The sequence below is a fragment of the Carassius auratus genome, chromosome 46 (genome assembly GCF_003368295.1).
Source record: "Carassius auratus strain Wakin chromosome 46, ASM336829v1, whole genome shotgun sequence".
NCBI lineage: Eukaryota > Metazoa > Chordata > Actinopteri > Cypriniformes > Cyprinidae > Carassius > Carassius auratus.
Window position 1 is genome coordinate 16,147,822 of NC_039288.1, and position 20,688 is coordinate 16,168,509.

Consider the following 20,688-nt stretch of genomic DNA (forward strand, 5'->3'; position numbering starts at 1 on the left):
GTTACCGTAAAATTCACGGTAATTTTTTACAGTGTGAGCATTTTCTTAAATGGTCTCAGTTTGATTCACTTTAAGAAAATAAATTTCAAGCCTACACATATCAAACAATCAAAAAATACTGCAGTGAGTGCTATCTTAGTTTATAGGCTATAGGCTATAGAATTACAGTATTTATTAACATTTTAAATTAGCTTTTATTTTTCGGACCTGCAAATGGGTGAAAATTTCTTAAATCAGCATCGGAAATAATTTCTGATAAATTCTGATATTGGAATAGAAATAATTGTAATAATTTTAGTTATCGATGACAACATCAGTATTAAAATGAATATTGTTGCACATCTTCAATCTTGGTTGAGGATGAACCAGAAACAAGAATCACAAATGCCATTTTGCAAACGTGCCCTTGACCGCAGCACTTAACCCCAGGAAGTCTTAGAGGGATTATAAATTATAACATATGACACTCTGGTGTCTGTATGTAGAAGCACAGTTGGAGGACCATAGCTTACTGACAGCTGCTACCCCACCCAAATACCACAGGATGAGATGCTAGATAATGAGAGTGAGTTCCCTCTGTTCCATCTAATCTGGGGCTCAGTTTTAATCCCTAAACCCTTTGAGGCCTTAACAAGTGCACAAACACATATGTGGCCTGAATGTATGTGTCAGCAGAACATTAGGTCTAGTAGACCTCTGTAGTCCAACGAAACACCAGTCTCCATGTTCCTTAAATTTTAAATTTTTAAATTTCCTTATAATTTTTATTTAATAATTACATTTTATTTTATAAAGTTTTTATTAAGTTTAAGTTTTTATTTATATGTTTTAGTTATTTTAGTATTTCAACTTAAACTAAATTTTATATATTATATATATATATATATATATATACAGTACAGACCAAAAGTTTGGACACACCTTCTCATTCAAAGAGTTTTCTTTATTTTCATGACTATGAAAATTGTAGAGTCACACTGAAGGCATCAAGGGCTATTTGAGCAAGAAGGAGAGTGATGGGGTGCTGCTCCAGATGATCTGGCCTCCACAGTCACCGGACCTGAACCCAATCCAGATGTTTTAGGGGTGAGCTGGACCGTAGACAGAAGGCAAAAGGTCCAACAAGTGCTAAGCATCTCTCGGGGAACTCCTTCAAGACTGCTGGAAGACCATTTCAGGTGACTACCTCTTGAAGCTCATCAAGAGAAAGCCAAGAGTGTGCAAAGCAGTAATCAAAGCAAAAGGGGGCTACTTTGAAGGACCTACAATATGACATATTCAGTTGTTTTACACTTTTTTGTTATGTATATAGTTCCATATATAATTCCACATGTGTTAATTCATAGTTTTGATGCATTCAGTGTGAATCTACAATTTTCATAGTCAGAAGGTGTGTCCAAACTTTTGGTCTGTACTGTATACACACACACACACACACACACCTTTGCATTTTATATTTAATATTATTCCAGTTAATTATTCTTTTGTTTCAAGTAGTGAAAATGTACTTTAGTGAACGATTATAATGTAGCGTAAAAACATCTGTGATGTTACCATGTGTCAATTATTAAAAGCATTTGTTCATTCTCACATGATCTGTTTTTCTGAGAAACTATAGTGTCTTCTCTCTCCTCCTCAAACTATCTGTAGCTCCAGCCAAAACCATAAAGTGCTTTCAGGCACGTCTCTCATCCGCCGCCTGATTCTCTCCATTGGAAGTTTGATTAATTGCAGATTACAGTTTTCAAGGTTTAGTTCTCCATAACATCACTCCACAGTTATTAAAACTCCTCTTGTGTTCCGCAGAGTTAATTCAAATGATTTACAGACGTGACTACTGCCAGAACCACTGGACTACCACACAGAACCAGAGATAGAAAACCACTCAAAAACAACAAAACACATTAACTGACCAATTATCCACTGACAAGAACTCTAACCACTGCAACAGAAAAAACTCCATTTGAATTCAGTCATATACTGTACATCCTCACTGCAATGTATATATACTGTATACACACACACACACACACACACAGTCTTTGCTTTCCTGTGATCTCTTGTATATTTACAGATTACCTGAAATAGTTTGAAGTTCACAATATATGCTGGCACTTGTGTTCCCCAGAATGAATTGTGGCATTAAAAAAATCAAGCAGTAATTTAAAATGTTTAAATGTTAAGTCGTAAAAAAATTACAATTACATTCTGACCATGTGCAACCAGTTACTTCCTGATAACACTATTACACCAGGGAGAAAATTAAGCAAATAAGATCCAAGTTCTCAGTCAAAGATAACACTAATTATGAAAATGGAGAACTGTTTACACAGATCCCACAATGCAATACAGTTTCTTCTTTTAGAGATCAGAAATGTGACACCCATCATTACCTTCCTAAGTAAAATTCTGAAAGCCAGTTAAATATTTTGTAACAAGTTATTGTTAAATGTCATAAAGTTGACATGAAACAAACGTTGCAACTGCCTTTGCTGCCACTATGTGAAAATTTCTTTTGCACAATGCGACCAATTGGTAAAGTTTTTTTTAAGAAGATGTTTTTGACCTAATATTTATGATCCATGAAATGGAAGTTGCAACTAACTTTACTTCTGTATTGTGGTACATTTTAATATGAACTATCAAATAAATAAATAAAAAACTGTGTTGGTTTTCCATGTAAGCAAGTAATATAACAAGAAGAGCAAGTCACATTTTGATTAAAGATTGCAAAGTCAAAACAAATATAAAAATGCACGGATGAATCATTCACAGTAAGACAAGTGTCATAAAATAGGGTCAGTTTTGATTTCATGGCCTTCGAGGCTTTCTAAACAAAACCCATACAATCCCACGAACCAGAAACTACTCCCACTTCTGTACCAACAGTCTTTTTAATCTGTTTAGAAATACATTTCACAACACCAAGTGCACATTTAACAAAATCCAATTAGAGTTTATTAAATTCAGACATGCTGCATTGACAAAGTTAAAGATTGTGTTTCTAAAACTCAGTCAAAACAAAATAAAAAATTATTCTGCTGTTTACAGAGGGCACAAGGATGACAAACTGCTTTAAAACACATTCTAAATGCCGTTAAACTGTTTATACATGACATATGTATCCATATCCATGCATCACAGGCTTTCTTCGCACGACCTGCCTGTTAAAAACATTCTATACATAACCCTGCCCAGTCATTAGAGAGACTTCCAAACATAATTATACACTCTCATTAGCACACAAATCACCCTTTCTCCATTATGATATCATGCTTTACCAGTGCTCTTAGGCTATACGGGCCAAAACACTGAAAGACAATTTTCTGGCACATTCTTAATATGAAAATATACACCACTTTTCCCACAAGGTGTGTCTTGGATGCTTGTTATGTTTATAAAATATCATTACAGGTACATGAAACATGAGGTTACGTTACGGTGTTGGTGTGGTTGACATGACAAGCTTTTATTTGTGTTAAAAAGAGCAGGTCACGAAACACTTAACTTAATGATTTGCACATGTCCTAACCAGGAGAGATGCGTAAGACATGGGTCATCAGCAGGATTTCAGAGCAGTGAGATGCCATGGAAGGCAAATCCTATTCTAAATATGTTTTTGTCTAATTTACCTGTTACAATATATATGCTGTAAACAAGATTGATTCATTTGAGATGCAAAATACATTATATTTTAAATATTAAAAACTAAAAACCTTTTTTTTTTTACACTTAAAACTGATAAAAATGTAAGTTACAAGACAAAATACACTTGTATTAAATCCATAAAAAGGGTTTAGGCAGTAATTCTTAGTAGTAAAGTTATAGAGTTTTGAGATTATTAGATTTTTTTTTTCTTCAAAATTCTATTTATTTACTTGCATTGTATTATTTAATTTTTACATTTTATTTATTATTCTTTATTAATTAAATAAATGTATTATATACAACATCTTTATTTTTAATGTTTGTTGCTTTATTGCAGCATACCTGGTTAGGACGGTGTAAATTATGTAAACATTTGTAAGGGCTTTTTAACAGATATTAAAATTAACTTAAATTTCTAGAAGCAGAATCTGCCATTTTTGTCAGACAAACTAAGCAGTCAGGAGAGTAGATTAATGTTGGCTTGAAAAATGGTGTGTGTTGACATTTTTCCAAAGTTGAAACAAGGTATCTTCTGATTTTCATTCATGTTTATTTCATGCTATTACTAGTAAAAAGAGAAAGAGATGATCAATTCGTGTGCCGCTTGAACTGAGGCGCTACAGCGATCTCTCATGAGACATTAAAGAGCCACAAAACGGACAGACAAAATTTGAATGCTCAGACTTTGTTAGTGTCCTCTTTGCTCCGTGATGTATTTTCCACTGCGTGAGAATATGATTTGTGGCGTGAGAGCGCCGTGGCTTGTCGGACGTAGCAACAATAACTAAAAGGGGCGGGTCTTTGCGAAGGGTCAATTGTGAACTCTTTAGAACCTTTCACATGAATTGTATTAGATATTGTATTGGACTTCAGGACAAGTGTTATGTGCTAATAAAGCCCCATTCACACTGCCATTCCGGCAAATACATGGGTAAAGTGTTCTGGGCAATTGTTCGTAACGACACGTGCCATCAGGGCGTGAATGTGTAATGTACGAGTCGAAAACGCTAGGCACGTTATACTTTCACTGAAGCAAGCGAACGATCTTGGCACGGAAAGTGAGTAACTAACTGATCTCTGCTTGATTACAGTTTGCACAAATTTTTTCGTTGCGAACGTTGATCTTCCTTCAAAACAGCCGGTAAAAGAGTCGCGCCATAAGGTGCGTCATCACTTCGACACGGCGTTAGATCTGGCTTTTGTTCACACAGCGCTCGTCCCGGGTCGAACCCGGCAATGTTACTAGGTCCCCGACCCGGGTTCAATGCCGGAATCAATCCCGGAAGTGTTTGCTTTCACACAAAAGGTGACCCGGCAATGTTCCGGCAATTTGCCGGGTCTGACATGCAGTGTGAAAGGGGCTTATGAAACCCTGTCCTGTTCTTAGGTTAAGTCGCAAAAAAGAAGGAACGTCATACAAATTTTGCAGTAATCATGCTTCAGAATGTCAGTGGAATAGCTTTGTTCCCTGGAGCTCAATGTGAATCATCTGAAAGGGCCTTTAGATTTCATTAGTTGGGATTCTAGATCTTGCATTGAGTTCTAGAGCAACGGTTATGCAATCCCTTTGCTATATAATCTCTAACAAATGGCTATTAAAGTTCATGAGGACCCGATGAACCGTTTCAAGAGAGCGGTTGTCAGTGGAATCAATGAGACCGTTACAATCAGATACACCGGAAAAGGCCATTGCTTCGAGTAGATAAGATTGATAAAGTCTGGTTTCATTTCCTTTCCTGCTCTGCAAAGTTGATGTTGTAGGTGAGCTGGTGTCCACTGTCCCAGGCATACAGAACTTTCTCTTTCGGGTTGTAATCGACTTGTGTGGTGAACCCGTATTCATTAATGAAAGGTAAACGTGGAGAAGCCTCGGCCCCTGTGAGCGTATCATATGCATATGAAACCTCCCCTTCCCTCTGATTGTAAATGTCCACCGCATACAGGACGCCACATATTATGAAGCAGTTCCCGAATGAATTTCGCCGCAGTCTCGTCCTCCATGTGCTCTCTTTTTTGACAGACAGGTCACCGGGATCTAGTCTACTGACTACAATGACCTCGGTCTGACCGTAGTCATCGTCAACAGACGGGTAAATGACCCAAAGTCCGTTCTCGTCCACGGCGAAGTCGATATCAGAGTGGCCTTTCCACTTCCAAGGTGTGGTGTCTTCGTAGACGACGTCATGGAGCTGAGCCCAGGCGGCTACAAACCGTTGCTTGAGGTCATATTTGATGATGTTCTTGGTGAAGGCACGGTTATAGTAAAACCCTCCTCTGTACACCACATGACCCGTCCCGATCCAGTTATAAGGTAGCTTGTACAAGTTACTCCAACGGCCTGCCAGGCAAAGAGAGAGAAGTTGGTAAATGTTGCTATATTTTTGGAGTAAAGGTGCCCAATCATGAAATTTCGCTGGCAAAAAAAGTTAATTTGCTTTTGTCAGTAGTGTAGTAGTTTATAAAGCAAAGCGGTTTTCTATTGGTTGATATATATATAATTACAAATCATTATATAAATTGTACTTTAAAAAAAATAAAAATAATAATGTAAATTGCGACCAAACTTAAAGCAGTAAAAAGTTGGCTATCTTGCCTATCTTGCCAAGCAAGTCAAAACTGCCACTGTTGCCCCTGAAAAAATGTAGTGTATGACTCCCCTGGCTCTTTCTTGAAAGGATATATTTTTAGAAGTCTATTAATACCAGTTTAAACAGTCACACACTCACACACTCACAGAAACGCACATTAAAATCAACTGTAACGTCTTCCAAACTCTTTCTCTTGTTCCAGGGCCAGACTGACACACACACACACACACTTACACACATATTCACTGAGCAGCACACAACCGGACACAAAAGCAAACTGGCTTGCTCTCAAGCACAGACATCGACACCATTCACATTTACACTTATTTAGAAATCCAAACCTTTTCCAAGGAAAAACCTTTTCATTGTTTCCTTAAAACAATATGAAGACCTTTTAATTCAAAACACTTCTGTGTCTTCTGTGAACTGATCTGTGTCACACAAAAGGTATCGCCCGAAATGTCTTTCATTGTCTCTATCTAGACAGCTGCATTCAATAAATGATTACAGCATTAAGTTGGATGAATTATCTTACACACCCTGTTTAAAGTTGTCCAAGTTCCGGAACTCCACAAGGTTGTTGCCATAGTAATAGTTGGTGACGTAGATTTTGGAGTCCCTGGCGACGGGGTCCTTCATCCATGCGCCCTCATTTCTACCGTAACTGTGCTGTTTGACCGGTAGATCGACCGAGGCCAGCGTCCCTTCACAGCTGTGCTCTTTAACTGCCAATAACACATGAACATCAGCTCAACAACAGCTTCAAAAACACACATGCACCAGGATGTTTGTCTTGGTTTTAGTTTAGGATCATTTTTTGTTATGCTTCTTTTCAACTGTATGAATTTCATTCTAAATACAATCTGATCTCACAGGAAAACGTAACTACTTTGTTATTAGGTGTTGATTCCGTATGAATTTTTAGACAACGTTTAGAAAAAAGTAGGCATGAAGCTCTCACGCAACCATCACTGTGGCATAAGCAGATCATATGAAATACACTATGAATTCATCTGAAGTAGCTATCAGTTTTTTTTTATTTTTAATTGCCATGAGATTGGGTTGAAATCTAACATACCTGTGATGTATGAGTTATTGCTGGTGTTGTCCAGCACTAGTGCAATGGTTGGAGCCGGTCGCTCCTCTCTGTATAATGTTCTGCTAGTTGTTGTCGGAATCTGGCTTGTTGTTGTTGTTGTTGTGGGAGGAGTGGTTGTTGTTGTAGTTGTTGTCGTGGGCACGGTTGCCGGGGTTGTCTCTGTTGCTAAGGTATCAGAAAATATGGTACTTTCTTTTTCCTCTACCTCTACCTCAAGCAACATGTCTGTTTCATCAGGTCTCTCTTCACCTGAGAAAGAGAAACATCAGAATCCCCTCACATATCACACTTAAAGGGATACTCCACCCCAAAATGAAAATTTTGTCATTAATCACTTACCCCCATGTCGTTCTAAAGTCTTCGTTCATATTCAGGACACAATTTAAGATATTTTGGATGAAAACCGGGAGGCTTGTGACTGTCCCATTGAATGCCAAGTAAATTACACTGTCAAGGTCCAGAAAAGTATGAAAAACATCTTCAGAATAGTCCATCTGCCATCAGTGGTTCAACCGTAACATTAAGAAGCAACTAGAATACTTTTTGTATGTGAAGAGAACAAAAATAATGACTTTATTCAACAATTTGTCTCCTCTGTGTCTCTCTGCATCACCATAGTGCCATTTTGGAGAGAATCCACTGAACGCAAGCAGTGTACGCACTTCTGTGTCAGCTTCGCTGCATGGATGCAGTGTTTTTCGTTCAAATCAAAGTGTAAATACATATAAAAAACGTATCCTTGTGTCGCAAGTGACACAGAATAGCATACTGAATGCAGTTTGTGGTCAGTGGATATTGTCCAAAATGGTGCTACGCTGATGTGGAGTGACACAGGGGAGACAAATTGTTGAATAAAGTGGTTATTTTTGTTTTCTTCGCATACAAAAAATATTCTTGTTGCTTCATGACATTACAGTTGAACCACTGCTGACAGATGGACTATTCTGACAATGTCTTTCATACTTTTCTGGACCTTGACAGTGTAACTTATTTGGCAGTCTATGGGACAGTCACAAGCCTCCCAGATTTCATCCAAAATATCTTAAATTGTGCTCCAAAGACGAACAAAGCTTTTAGGGTTTTGGAATGACATGAGGGTAAGTGATTAATGATGAAATTGTAATTTTCATTTTGGGTGGAGTATCCCTTCAAATGAAAAACACTGAAAACAGAAACTGAACAGCAAAAAAAAACTTCAACTCTTGATAATAAGAAATGTTTTTTTGAGCAGCAAATCAGCGTATACCATGTGACATTGAAGACTGGAGTAATGATGCTAAAAATTCAGCTTTACTGAATCTAAAATAAACTCAATCTACAATCTAACTCAAATAGAAGACAGTTCTCTTAAATTGTTTTTCAGAATATTATTGGTTTTACTGCATTTTTGACAGAAATAAATGCAGCATTGGTAGGCACTTCAAAACAATCTTCATTATTCCAAATGTCTGAGTGGTATTTCATATGAATTGACATATTCTGAAATAATAGACAAGAACAGATTCTAGCCAAGTACAGACTATTTATTTCCTACACCTGCTCTGTGTGGGTATATGAAGTCTCTGGAAACATTGTCATCAAAAAAAAAAAAAAAAACTTGTTGACATGTCAAAGTTTGAGTTTTAAATTAGTTTCTATTAGTCAGAACTTCCAGGACAAGGTGACTCGCATCTAAAAACAAAGTATTTATAAACTGACTGCTCTCCAACAATATAAACACACCTGGTTTCTCATGTCGAGAATGTAACACGCTCAATCGCACCAGGGTTTTTCATATCTTCACCTGCTGGGGTGGCACAGGATTGTGGGAAAGTTATATTTAACGAGAGGCTGGATTCGATTACTGTACATTAGATCACAGGGTGGGATGACGAAAATAAACTGCATTTAATAGTAAAAGTAATTTATGTTTATTAGAACATATTTACTTGACTTGCCCTCTGTCCGCTGGTTTTTGTATTTACTTTGCATTCCTGTAAGGATAGATCATAATGAATCTCCATCACAACTCTGTTATACATTATCTTAAACCAGTCAAACAAATCCAGCCCAATAGCCAAGATGTGCTAACAAAGTTAAATAGACATTTGGTCACAGGAGACACCATATTCAATTTGACATGAACAAAAACAAGGCTTCTGAGGTACAGTTTTCTTTAACTGATGAAACACTGAGAAAAAAGTAGCATCATAATTATAGCTGACAATCAACATTTAGGGAACATGAAGCACAGATTATGAAAATTAGAAGTGACCTAGGATCTAAAGACACTATATACAGTTAGCAAATTATTTTATCCACAATAACATACATCAATGTCAAGTTAAACATTTAATCAGTTCATGCATTCCCTGGGAATCGAAACTTTTTATTTTTTATCTGTAAACCAATACTGCAATGAGACATTTCCAAAATGCTACTGTACAGACTCATCTAAGGGCCATTAGTTTACAGTATTTTATGCTTTAATCAAATTCATTGTGATTGTTTCTAGCATGCACTGACATAGTTGGGAACACATTAAGGGCTTAAATAGAAAGTGGGGCCCAATATGAATGGAAACACTGTTGCATTGGAGACATTTGGCTGTTTTTGTAGAAACCCTGCAGCCGATATGAATGTCATGTGTGCATCAGAAACTAAAGCTAGTTCATTAGCACATGTTGACTATCATTTCAGACTCTAAAGTCACTCTCTGGCTGGCGTCCTACACTAGTATCCTGTTAATGTGAGTGCTGGATCATCAAGTCCCAAGATCCTGGGATCCAGTTTCACTAAGACTCCAGTGTGTTTGTACTTGGCTATAGTTTCGGACCAAAAATATCCCCAAAAGAGAGAGAAATCTGACAAAACCTCCCTCTGGGGACATTCAAGGACATCCTCAAATGGAAAATGTAATCAAAATATCACTTCATCTGGCAGATTTACATAAAATATCTCTCTCTCTGTTAGTATTTTGATCCTATGGAAACGTATTTGCATCTTGGGATAAAACTGTAACAATTCTGACTTTTTTTTTTTGAGAATTACAAGTTTATATCTCGCAATTGTACGTTATAAATTTGTATTTGTGAATTTACATCTTGCATTTAATCCTGATACCTTCTTGATTGATAGCTTCCTGTATTCGCTACATACGTCTCCTATGTCCAGCGTTCAGGGGGGGAACGAGTTACAAAGTTGGTAGGGCCTAGTTATCACAACATTGTCAATCGCGTCAACAATCACAAACGATAATTTATTAAAACGTCTCGCTACAGCAACTACCTACAGTAGCTTAATTTGTGGAGGAGGAAGAGAAAACACCCATTTGGTAAATGAGCCAGTGAGAAATAATAACTTTTAAGTAGGGTCCAGTGCCTTTTCAATACTTTTAAAAGGTACCGGCGCCTAAACAGTGCCTGAACCGATACTTTAAAAAAAGAACCTCAACAAAACTATGGATAACTTTAAAGAACATTACAAATAGTTAAAATAAATCCATCGATTTCACCTTGGATGCTCTCATTTCCCAAAATGTGCTTCCCTTAATCTAAGGCTAATAAATGTATTTCACAATGGTCATTATTTAATACAAAACCACACATAATATTTCTACTGTATATCTGTCACTCACTCTGATATTTAGTTAAAATGAGTGCTGTCTGTCACTGTCTTTAATCAGTTCTGTGAATTACTGTATGGTCATTCTTTATAAAATAGCAACGTTTTTAAAATACGGTACTGTGCAAAAGTCTTATGGAAAAGAAAAAATTGTATTTTCACCCCAAAAAAAGGGTTTTAAGCCAGTTATTTATATCCTTTGCTGTATTGTGTCCATAGGAAATATCAGTTTGCCATTAATTTTAATAATAATCTAGTGCGATTTTGAATGAACAAGCAGTTTGACAACGGCAAAATGAATGTTTGGAAATGTAAACTGATATTTTCTACTGACACACTACAGCAAAATATATAAATAGCCCAACACCATTCTTTTAAGTGAAAATACTAACGTGCCTAAGACTTTTTCACAATAGCTAGTGTATGTATAAAGTACTTATGAATAAGTTTAATTAAAGTATGTGTTCGTTCATATGTGTTAAGGGCTAGATTGTCGCTGGAGGAAACGGCTGTGGTGTGATGAGTGGTGACAAGCGAAAACTTTACAGTAGATGAGAAAGCGACTGCTTCTTCGTGACCTTTTGTAAACTGTATTTATGACAAAGAACTGCACAGATACGGATATTCTAACAATCTATCGATAAACACACACCTTGTGTCCTCTGTCTCTGTTTGAGCTCACGCTGCTGCGCCGCGGTCTGTGGATTGAAGAGCGCGCTGAAAGACGGGAGGAGACCGGTCTGACGCCGGTTTCATATGAACTTTAAGGGGAGAAATATATTTTTTGATGAACCCAAAACTGGCTACTCCTTGCTGGAGTGTGAGGTGATTTGTGTCATGTGCAGGTGCGATGGATCGCGTACAGACCAATAGGGTGTCGGAATGGTATCTGTTTATACTTCTCATCCAACCACAATCAAATTCACTCCATCCGGGTGGCGCGATTTTTCTGGATACGTTTTTTTTTTTTTTTTTTTTAAATGATGACAAGCCGGAATGAAAACAAGCCCAAATTAAATGAATAAAGCAGTAACGAGGCTATTTTTAAAATGTAAGGAGTAGAAAGTACAGATACTTGCGTGAAAATGTAAGGAGTAAAAGTAAAAAGTCGGCTGAAAAATAATTACTCAAGTAAAGTATAGATACCCAAAATTTCTACTTAAGTACAGTAACGAAGTATTTGTACTTCGTTACTTGACACCTCTGTTAATAACTGTATGCCAGATCTATATAAGAACTTTTTATACTACCAGAAAACAGTTTTGCATTTTCAACAGATGACGTGGTTTATTGTCTGTTTGTTTACTGTCTATTAGTTTATTGGCGGTGTTGATATGAATGTGTGCACATGTGTTTTAGGTTATGAGAGTATGTCTGTGCTAATATCGAATGAAGTGTGTGTCTAAACTGGCGTGGACACAAGCAGCTGTGCTTCTATGGGGAACACAAAGGAAACAAGTTTGTCTCTATAAGAATGTGTGTTTCTGGGTATGCGTGTGTGTGACAAATCAATTCTTTTGTGGGCAAAACTGGTGAACATTTGTATAATGCATTTACTCAATGCCAAGTTATTTGTGGTTCAGATTGGCTATATAGAAAATAATTGGCTGTGTCTTACCTTTTTGGTTGCCTGTCTCATCCGTTTTAGTGGCTTTGTAGTATGTGATTCCCCGGATGAGTCCTGGCTGGTTCTGTAATGGTTTGGTTTTACTGGGCAGTTCTGTTTGCTCTGGTTTACCGGGTTTGTTAGGTTTTGTGGTCTCTTTCTTCAGCTTGACTGGCTTTTCCTTCACTGGCTTTGGTGGAGGTTTTCCTTTTTCTGGTTTCTTTGCTGGAAATTTTGAAGCATCTTTGATATTTGTCCCCAGTGTGTCCTACAAACATAATGCATGTCTAACTCAACAGATGTTAGAGATCTCATCCCAAAAACTCCATAAACCCTTACATATTCTCTATGTAATTATATAAGCACGTCTCCTATTACAACTGCACGCAGTGTGCATATTTTTTCTGCACACTCTGCAACAATCTCAAGTTTGACTTCTATTACCAGCATAGCAAATTAACTAGAACTTATTTTTTTTTATTTTTTTTTTATATAATCAACTTAAATGGCCGAAGTCAGAGATGAAAGATCATGACCATTACCTGTGCTTTGCTTTTAGGGCCCGAGCCGGTGGAGTCTTTCTGGAGCAGCTGAAGGCCCAGATTGGACAGTTCCTTCTTTATGCTCATCATGATGTCAGAATGGTTCTCATACTGCCGTAGTTGGTTTGTCAGAGTCGCCACACTGTCTCTCACAAAGTCATTCTCCCGAGAGAGGTTCATCTTTATCATCTAGAAGGAATGCACAACTTAAAATCACTAAATATGTTTGCATATATACAGCAGCATGAACTTAAATGCTCATCTTTCTCTCAAACCGTTATGCTTATAATACAGTGCTACACACTACCATCCAGAAGTTTGGTATAGGTAAGATTCTCCATGTTTTTAATTAATTATCTTATGCTCACAAAAACTGCTGTTTTTTCAAAAATACACTAAAATATTTTATTTTGAAATATTATTAAAGTTTAAAATAACTGTTTTCTATTTCAATATATTTGAAAATGTAATTTATTCCTGTGATGCAAAGCTGAATTTTCAGTATCATTACTCCAGTCTTCAGTGTCACATGATCCATCAGAAATCATTCTAATATGCTGATTTGCTGCTAAAGAAACATTTCTGATTATTATCAATGTAGAAAACAGTAGTGTATCTTAATATTTAAAAAATATAACACAAATCAGGATTCTTTAAAGGCTGGATTCAAAGAACATCTTTATATTTGAAGTAATAGAGATCTTTTTTAACATTTTAAATGTCTTGTTTACTGACTTTTGGTCTATTTACTGGATTCTTTCTGAATAAAAGTATCAATTTCTTTGGAAAACTAAATAATCTTTCAACTCCCAAACTTTTGAATGGCAAAAATGCAAAACAGGAGCATTTTCACGAGCAGTCTCAAACTTTATAACTAGGCCTTTGACAATGAACCACAGTGTACTTGCTGGAAATCTTTTGCGGTGCAGATTTCCAGCCCAGCTTTACCTGATAATGAACAAAATTTTATTGAAAATAAAAACAGTACATAAGTTTGAATATTTCATGACTTTCGACATTCCTCTCTCTGTCCTGCTATTTTTTACACGTTCATTATTTTCCCATCCCTCAAGGCAAAGTGGAGCAATATAACAGATAATAACTTCAGCCAGAGCATTGTGGGTAGCTACAGAATGTCCTGAGTCCAGTTAAATGTTCACGTGTATGTTCACACGCACTGGGCAGTACAGTCACACTCACCTCCTCCAGGTTATTCATTTGAGACACCACCTTATTGATGTACGAGTGAACTTTGAGAAGGTCCATGCTGAAGAGAGTTCCTTCCAGAAGGTCCACCATGGACTGCAACTGCACACAAAGAGACACGTGACTTTCAAACATCAGTGGAAAATTAGTTTGGAGGTTAACAAAGCAGATACGGTTTCATGAAACTTCAATGGTTATATAATAACTAATATATTCCTTTCTAATATATTCCCACCAGGTTTACCAGAAAAATGCTGGTCCATCGGCTACATTCTTAATAATAAAGGTTCTTTATGGGCATTGAAGGTTCCGTAAAGAACCTTTAACATCCAAGGAAACTTTTCATTCCAAAAAGTTCCTTTTTAGTGGAAAATGGTGGAAAAATGCCCTTCATCCTAAGAAAAAGATGGTTCTTCTATGGCCATCCCTTTCTGGAACCTAAAAATATTTCTGAATGTTCTCTGAAAGTTCAAAATGTAATATATATATAAATAATATATATATATATATATATATATATATATATATATATATATATATATATATTTGAACATTAGGTGAACATTCCATTTGATCATTATGCAAACGATAAAGGAATGTTACTTTTAAACATTCTCTCAACATTCTAAAAAAAGTCACATTTAAAAACGTTAGTCAAACATTTCAGAACAACATTCCATTAATGATTTATAAATAACTTTTTTTTAAATGTTTTTTTAGAACATTTTTTGATAAGATAACATTGAACAAACTTTCTATTGAATGTATGTTTATAGCATTTATTATTGTTTATAAAATTTGTTTTCTGTATTTAAGAGTGAAGACCATAACAAAAACTAGTTTGGATTTAATCAGTTTTTTTTTTTCAGCAGAAAAAAAAGTTGAACAGGAGCATTCTTTTCTTCATGAGAGTGAATTCCTCATATGCTTATTGCAGAGAGTTCAGTCGTGTAACAGCTTGACTGTCATAGTTATTTATGGCTTCATGTGGCATCAACAGATATGAAGAAACTTTCAAAACAGATCCACATGTTTGGAGCTAAACAGCACAATATCAGTAAATGTTTGAGGTGGAAATATTAAAACCGTTGTGTTGAACTACTGACTAATTGATTTTGAGGCTTTTAGCAGAGTTGTAGTAATACAGGACCAAACCTGGCTGGATTGTCTTGTGGCTTTCAGTGTGTGTGTGTAATGTGGAGATATGGACGGAAAGAGTGAACCAGACAGGAATGGTGCAGAGGAAAGAGGACAGGTGCTATAAAATCTGCCGTCCCAACATTCTCTAGTGAATCAGTGTGCTGTTAACCTCAAAAAGAGCACTTCCTTTCCTGTTTCTCTTCAAGTTATGTCACAGTTGTGTATCAGTGATGTATTTTTATAGTAGCATATATATAAAATATGTTCTAAGTATGTTTTGCTAATATTCCCATTAAGTTCTGAAAATATTATTTATGAAATTTCACATTTTTTCTTTTTTTCCCCCTTTATTATGTTTGTTTTTCTTGTTTATATGAATGTTAAGGGAATGTTCCATTTTTATATTTTGTAAACATTATGGGAATGTTATGTTTGAACTACAGTGTTTGCCAGAAGGGCATGAAATAAATGTAATTATTAAGGTAAGTAACAAGTGAATGAGGCCTACTTTGAGCAGCTCTGGTGCCTGTTTCTTGAGTTTTTCCATCTTCCATTCGTTCTCGCAGGGGTTGAGAGAGGAGGGTGGAGCCGTGCAGGTACATTTACAGTCGGCCCCGGAACTCACCGTCTCCACCGTGTAAAAATCCTCCACGCGCACACTTCCTGTCCGCAGGCGAGCACATGCGTCCCGGGTCAAAGGCCGCATGATGCACTTACAGCGGCAGTCGGATCCCTCTGATGTCATGCGGACTTGTTCCTCCCCGAAGATCTGAAAAGGAAATGGATTGAAAGAGAAGGAAATTACATCATGGCCTACTTCAGTGTCACTTTAGTTCTCTGTAGAGATTAAAATACACTCACCTCACCTAAAAGACATTCAAATGTCTATTTTTTATATAGAGGTCAGTCTCAAATCAACCTAAGGCTTGAGTTTATTGATCAGCACTTTAACTGCTGACTTCTTGACATAAGATATGAAAGTTTGAGGTCAAGAGGTCACCAGTGCCACACGGCAGAATTGAGCCACATGTGCCTCAGTGACCTATGACCTTTCCTCTTCCCAAGCTCCACGTGTCCATTATTACTCAATTACTAAAATGTAATTAGTGTTTAGTCGTAATGGCGAATGAACTTTTGCTGTTAATCATATAAACTCAAATCCAACAACACAGAATCTTTTCTCAACCTTTGAGCTTCAACAGACCAGTCTGAATCAACTAGTCTGTGTTAACATGGATAAATCAGTCTCATGAGCTGTAGAATACACCATCTTTAAGGTGACAGAATTACTGTTCATCTGTCTTCTGGGCCATTATTGTCAGTGGACTGAGTGGAAAACAAGCAGATGGTTTCAACAGAGTGACCTTTGACCTCTAAGAAAAGAAAACCACATCTTACAAAGTGTATCCTAATTCAGATCGATTTGGATGCTGTTTAAAGGAAGTATAAATGCATTTAGTCAATTTCTTGCAGGTATATGTGTGTGTGAGAGGTGGTTTAACATCTTGGATTACTTATATCCTCTCCAGCAAAACTCAGACCTTCTGTAAAAACACATCGAGACACACATCATCACACCCTGCTAGCTTTGGTAATTTAAAGCTTAAGGGAGATCGTATTGCTTGATCTGCACGTCTGATAATGTGGTTGTAAAGAGCATGTGGGTGATTTATGAGCTAACTAGCTGTTCGAACATGTTTTTTATTCTATTGCCCTGCACTTTTATGTGTGTTTGGATTATTCTGAGGCATCAGTTTATTGACATAGATGGCAGTTTATTCAGAATATAATTAGCCAATGTCATATTACCGTGGATGTAGTCACCCTTTCCCAGCTATTATCTGGCATGTTTAGGATAGCAACCAAAGTCCAAACAAACAGAGGGCAAGTGTCAGCTGTGTTGTGCTAAAATAAGCGAATCCACTCTGATTTCCTCAGCAGGGATGCATTTCTTCCACTGAAATGCTGGCTGCATGACAAATCCCCTAGAATTAATAGCTATATTGAGTTATACAGATCGAACTACTGTATATTGAAGTAATATGTTATTTACACTATATTTAAACATTCTGTAACACAATAAATGTAGCATAGTAGACTAAATTCTTCTTATAAAGTCATACATAAGGTCATTATCAACTGAAAATAGTCTTCACTGCAACTCTTAAATCACATGTGACCCTGGAGCACAAAACCAGTCTTAAGTCGCTGGGGTATATTTTTAGCATTAGCCAAAAAAACATTGTATGGGTCAAAATTATAGATTTTTCTTTTATGGCAAAAATCATTAGTATATTAAGTAAAGATAATGTTCCATGAAGATATTTTGTAAATGTCCTACTGTAAATATATTAAAACTTAATTTTTGATTAGTAATATGCATTGCTAAGAATTCATTTGGACAACTTCAAAAGCGGTTTTCTCAGTATTTTGATTTTTTTGCACCCTCAGATTCCAGATATTTAAATAGTTCTATCTCGGCCAAATATGGTCTAATCCTATTAAACCATACATCAGTGGAAAGTTTATTTATTCAGCTCTCAGATTATTGAAATTGATACTAATGACTGCTTAATAAACATTTCTTATATTAATAACTGTTGTGCTGTTAATAGTTTTGTGTAAACTGTGATATAATTTTTTTCAGTATTTGTTGATAAACAGAAAGTTCAAAAGAACAGCATTTATTTAAATAGATTAAATAGATAGATTTATTGAAATAGATATCGTTTGGAACATTAGCTTTACTGACACTTTTGATCAATTTTATGGATCCTTGCAGAATAAAAGTATTCATTTGTTAAATAAAAGAAATCGTACTGACTCCAAACTTTTGTCTATTCTGTCCAAGCTGAATTAGTATCCACATCTCTCTTTGTTGCCCCATACATCAGCTCTGACTGTGACCACAGGGCCTAACCACCCAACACAGGTGCAGAATGATGATCAACATGACGACTATGCTTCAAACCCCGTGTGGCACACATACATGCACTGATAAAAGCACAATCTCTGATTCACACAGCAGCTGACATAACAACTGTGAGAACGCTGAAATTTAAACCTCACAAGGAGAAGACAGATAAAAGTAGAAGAACATGAGAATTCTTCTTACAAGTAAAATCCTGTGTAATCCCATGCTATGGACCGGACTGGCTTGTGCCACCAACGCTGCTGTCCAGCAGAGATGAGGACTGTTTTTAAGTTTTTTTCCACTGAGAATCTTCTCAGTTTATTACGTCAAAATAAGAAAAGATGTGATCGCAAATCAATCAGAAAAAAAGGGCATTACATGCAAAATTTTTACATGTAAATCTCTCTAGTCGTGACCAGGGGCGACCTAAGCAAATACCTCACTCACAAATAAATATTTTTGGTTGCAACTGTGTTAAGTTGCAGTCTGGAGCCCTGTTACATTGAAGTTATGAGCCATATCTAGAGAGCAGAATATTGGAGACTTGGCCAGTCAGTAACCACCTACAAAACATTCACAACATCCTAGTAAAACCATATAACAATGTCCTGGCAACACCCTAATATCATGGCATTGGGCATTGGACAAGTTATTTCTTCTCTTTTTTTTTAAAAGTGAAACACACACATTTTCTTACGCCCAGAACAGGTAACAATTTTGTGGAAGGAATGAAACAAAAAAATCCATCAACAGTGAGGATTGGGGCCCTGTCGTCCTCTCCAGTGAGCCGTGACCTGTGATAAGTGCGGCTCCTGATGTGTCATGACTCCTCAGAGTCGTTTTCTCATGTGCAGTTTCGTGGTAAATCAACCGTTTTTAGTAAGTGACTTTCTCTGTGCACACATCAGCCTTTCATCCGTCCTCCACAGCTGGAAAGGCTTAAAGACAAGCTTCCAATGAAGTGGTAAACAATTCTCATTAGGTGCAATGTGAACAATTGGGGTGAACAACTTTGAAGATGTTCAAACTTTTAATTGTAACATTAAGGCTAAAGAGCTGTGAAAGAGCAAGGTGTTCTTCTGTGCAGGTAAACACTATTCGAATATAGTTCGAGCAGCACGGCAGAAAGCTTCAGGAGCAGGATTGAGCATATAAAGGGATTTTAGACTTTAGTGTTATTATTATATTATATTTTTTCTCTCCAGAGCGCGAGACCTTTGACCTCGTGCCCGAGGTGCGTTGCGCGCATTGTGTCTGCCCTGCTGGAGATTTTAATCCAAACACTTTCAAAGCGCCCACCCGTGCGAATAATCACTGAAACTATAAAAACACCAAATCCCAAAGAACTGAACATATCCGCTTTTATTTTGAAAACAAGTCATCCCACAGACTAAACTTCCAACTGATAACGTCATCTCATGCGTGGAGTAGCCTACATAAATAAATAAATAAAATGACTGAACACCAATGTATTTGTATGCAACAGAGTAAAAAAACAAAACAAACAAAAAAAATACAAAAAATAATGTTCTATATTTTAATACTTCGCGCATAAAAGAATGAAACTCTTTAGTATGATTAGCATGATTACAGATTAATTAATTAATTCATTTATTTTTGCATGATCTAGTTTTGCAATAATGCCTTTTTTCAATAAATGCACATAAATGCAAAACTAATTCTCAAACTCTGACTCTTTCTTACCTTGTTCAGAGATGATACGTGACTTGACATCATAAGTAAACACGCCACGAGCTCCACTATCCGCCACATCTCGGTCTCTGAACCCCTCTGTGTGAGTGTGTGTGAGATGCGACTACACACCCAACATCATCACCACCACCACGACCAGACCCCCCCCCCCCCCCCCCCCTTCCTCTCTCTCTCTCCTGTCTCTCTCTCTCTCTCCCTCTCTCTCTCAACGCAACGCCTCCACCTGCTGGACGCGTGAATCCCTAAAAAAACGGTACGTAAAAAAAATAATGGTTTAGTAAGCTACTCAAATTGTTTGTATTATAATAAATGCCAAAGTATGTGGTAAATCATATTTAAAAAACATATAAGAAAATCTTCAAAATATTGTTATTGTATTTATAATTATCTGATGTATAAGTAAATTTTATTTAACGCTGACCAAAGTTCTGAACAGAGTATTAAAAATAATAATAAAAAATAAATACAAACCCGATTCCAAAAAAGTTTGTACACTGTACAAATTGTGATTAAAAACAGAATGCAATGATGAGGAAGTTTCAAATTTCAATATTTTATTCAGAATACAACATAGATGACATATCAAATGTTTAAACTGAGAAAATCTATCATTTTAAGGGTAAAATAAG

General features: G+C 36.5%; 1 protein-coding gene across 1 annotated transcript; it reads right to left on the minus strand.

The window, feature by feature from the left end:
* Window positions 1-2,875: 2,875 nt before the first annotated feature.
* On the minus strand, window positions 2,876-20,164 carry LOC113064378 (olfactomedin-like protein 2A). The gene is made up of 8 exons (XM_026235144.1): window positions 20,051-20,164; window positions 15,941-16,201; window positions 14,287-14,394; window positions 13,087-13,275; window positions 12,557-12,812; window positions 7,315-7,584; window positions 6,776-6,961; window positions 2,876-5,986 (listed from the first exon to the last, which is right to left on the minus strand). The coding sequence occupies exons 1-8, from the start codon at window positions 20,117-20,119 to the stop codon at window positions 5,373-5,375; spliced, it is 1,953 nt and encodes a 650-aa protein (XP_026090929.1). The 5' UTR covers window positions 20,120-20,164; the 3' UTR covers window positions 2,876-5,372.
* Window positions 20,165-20,688: the final 524 nt, after the last annotated feature.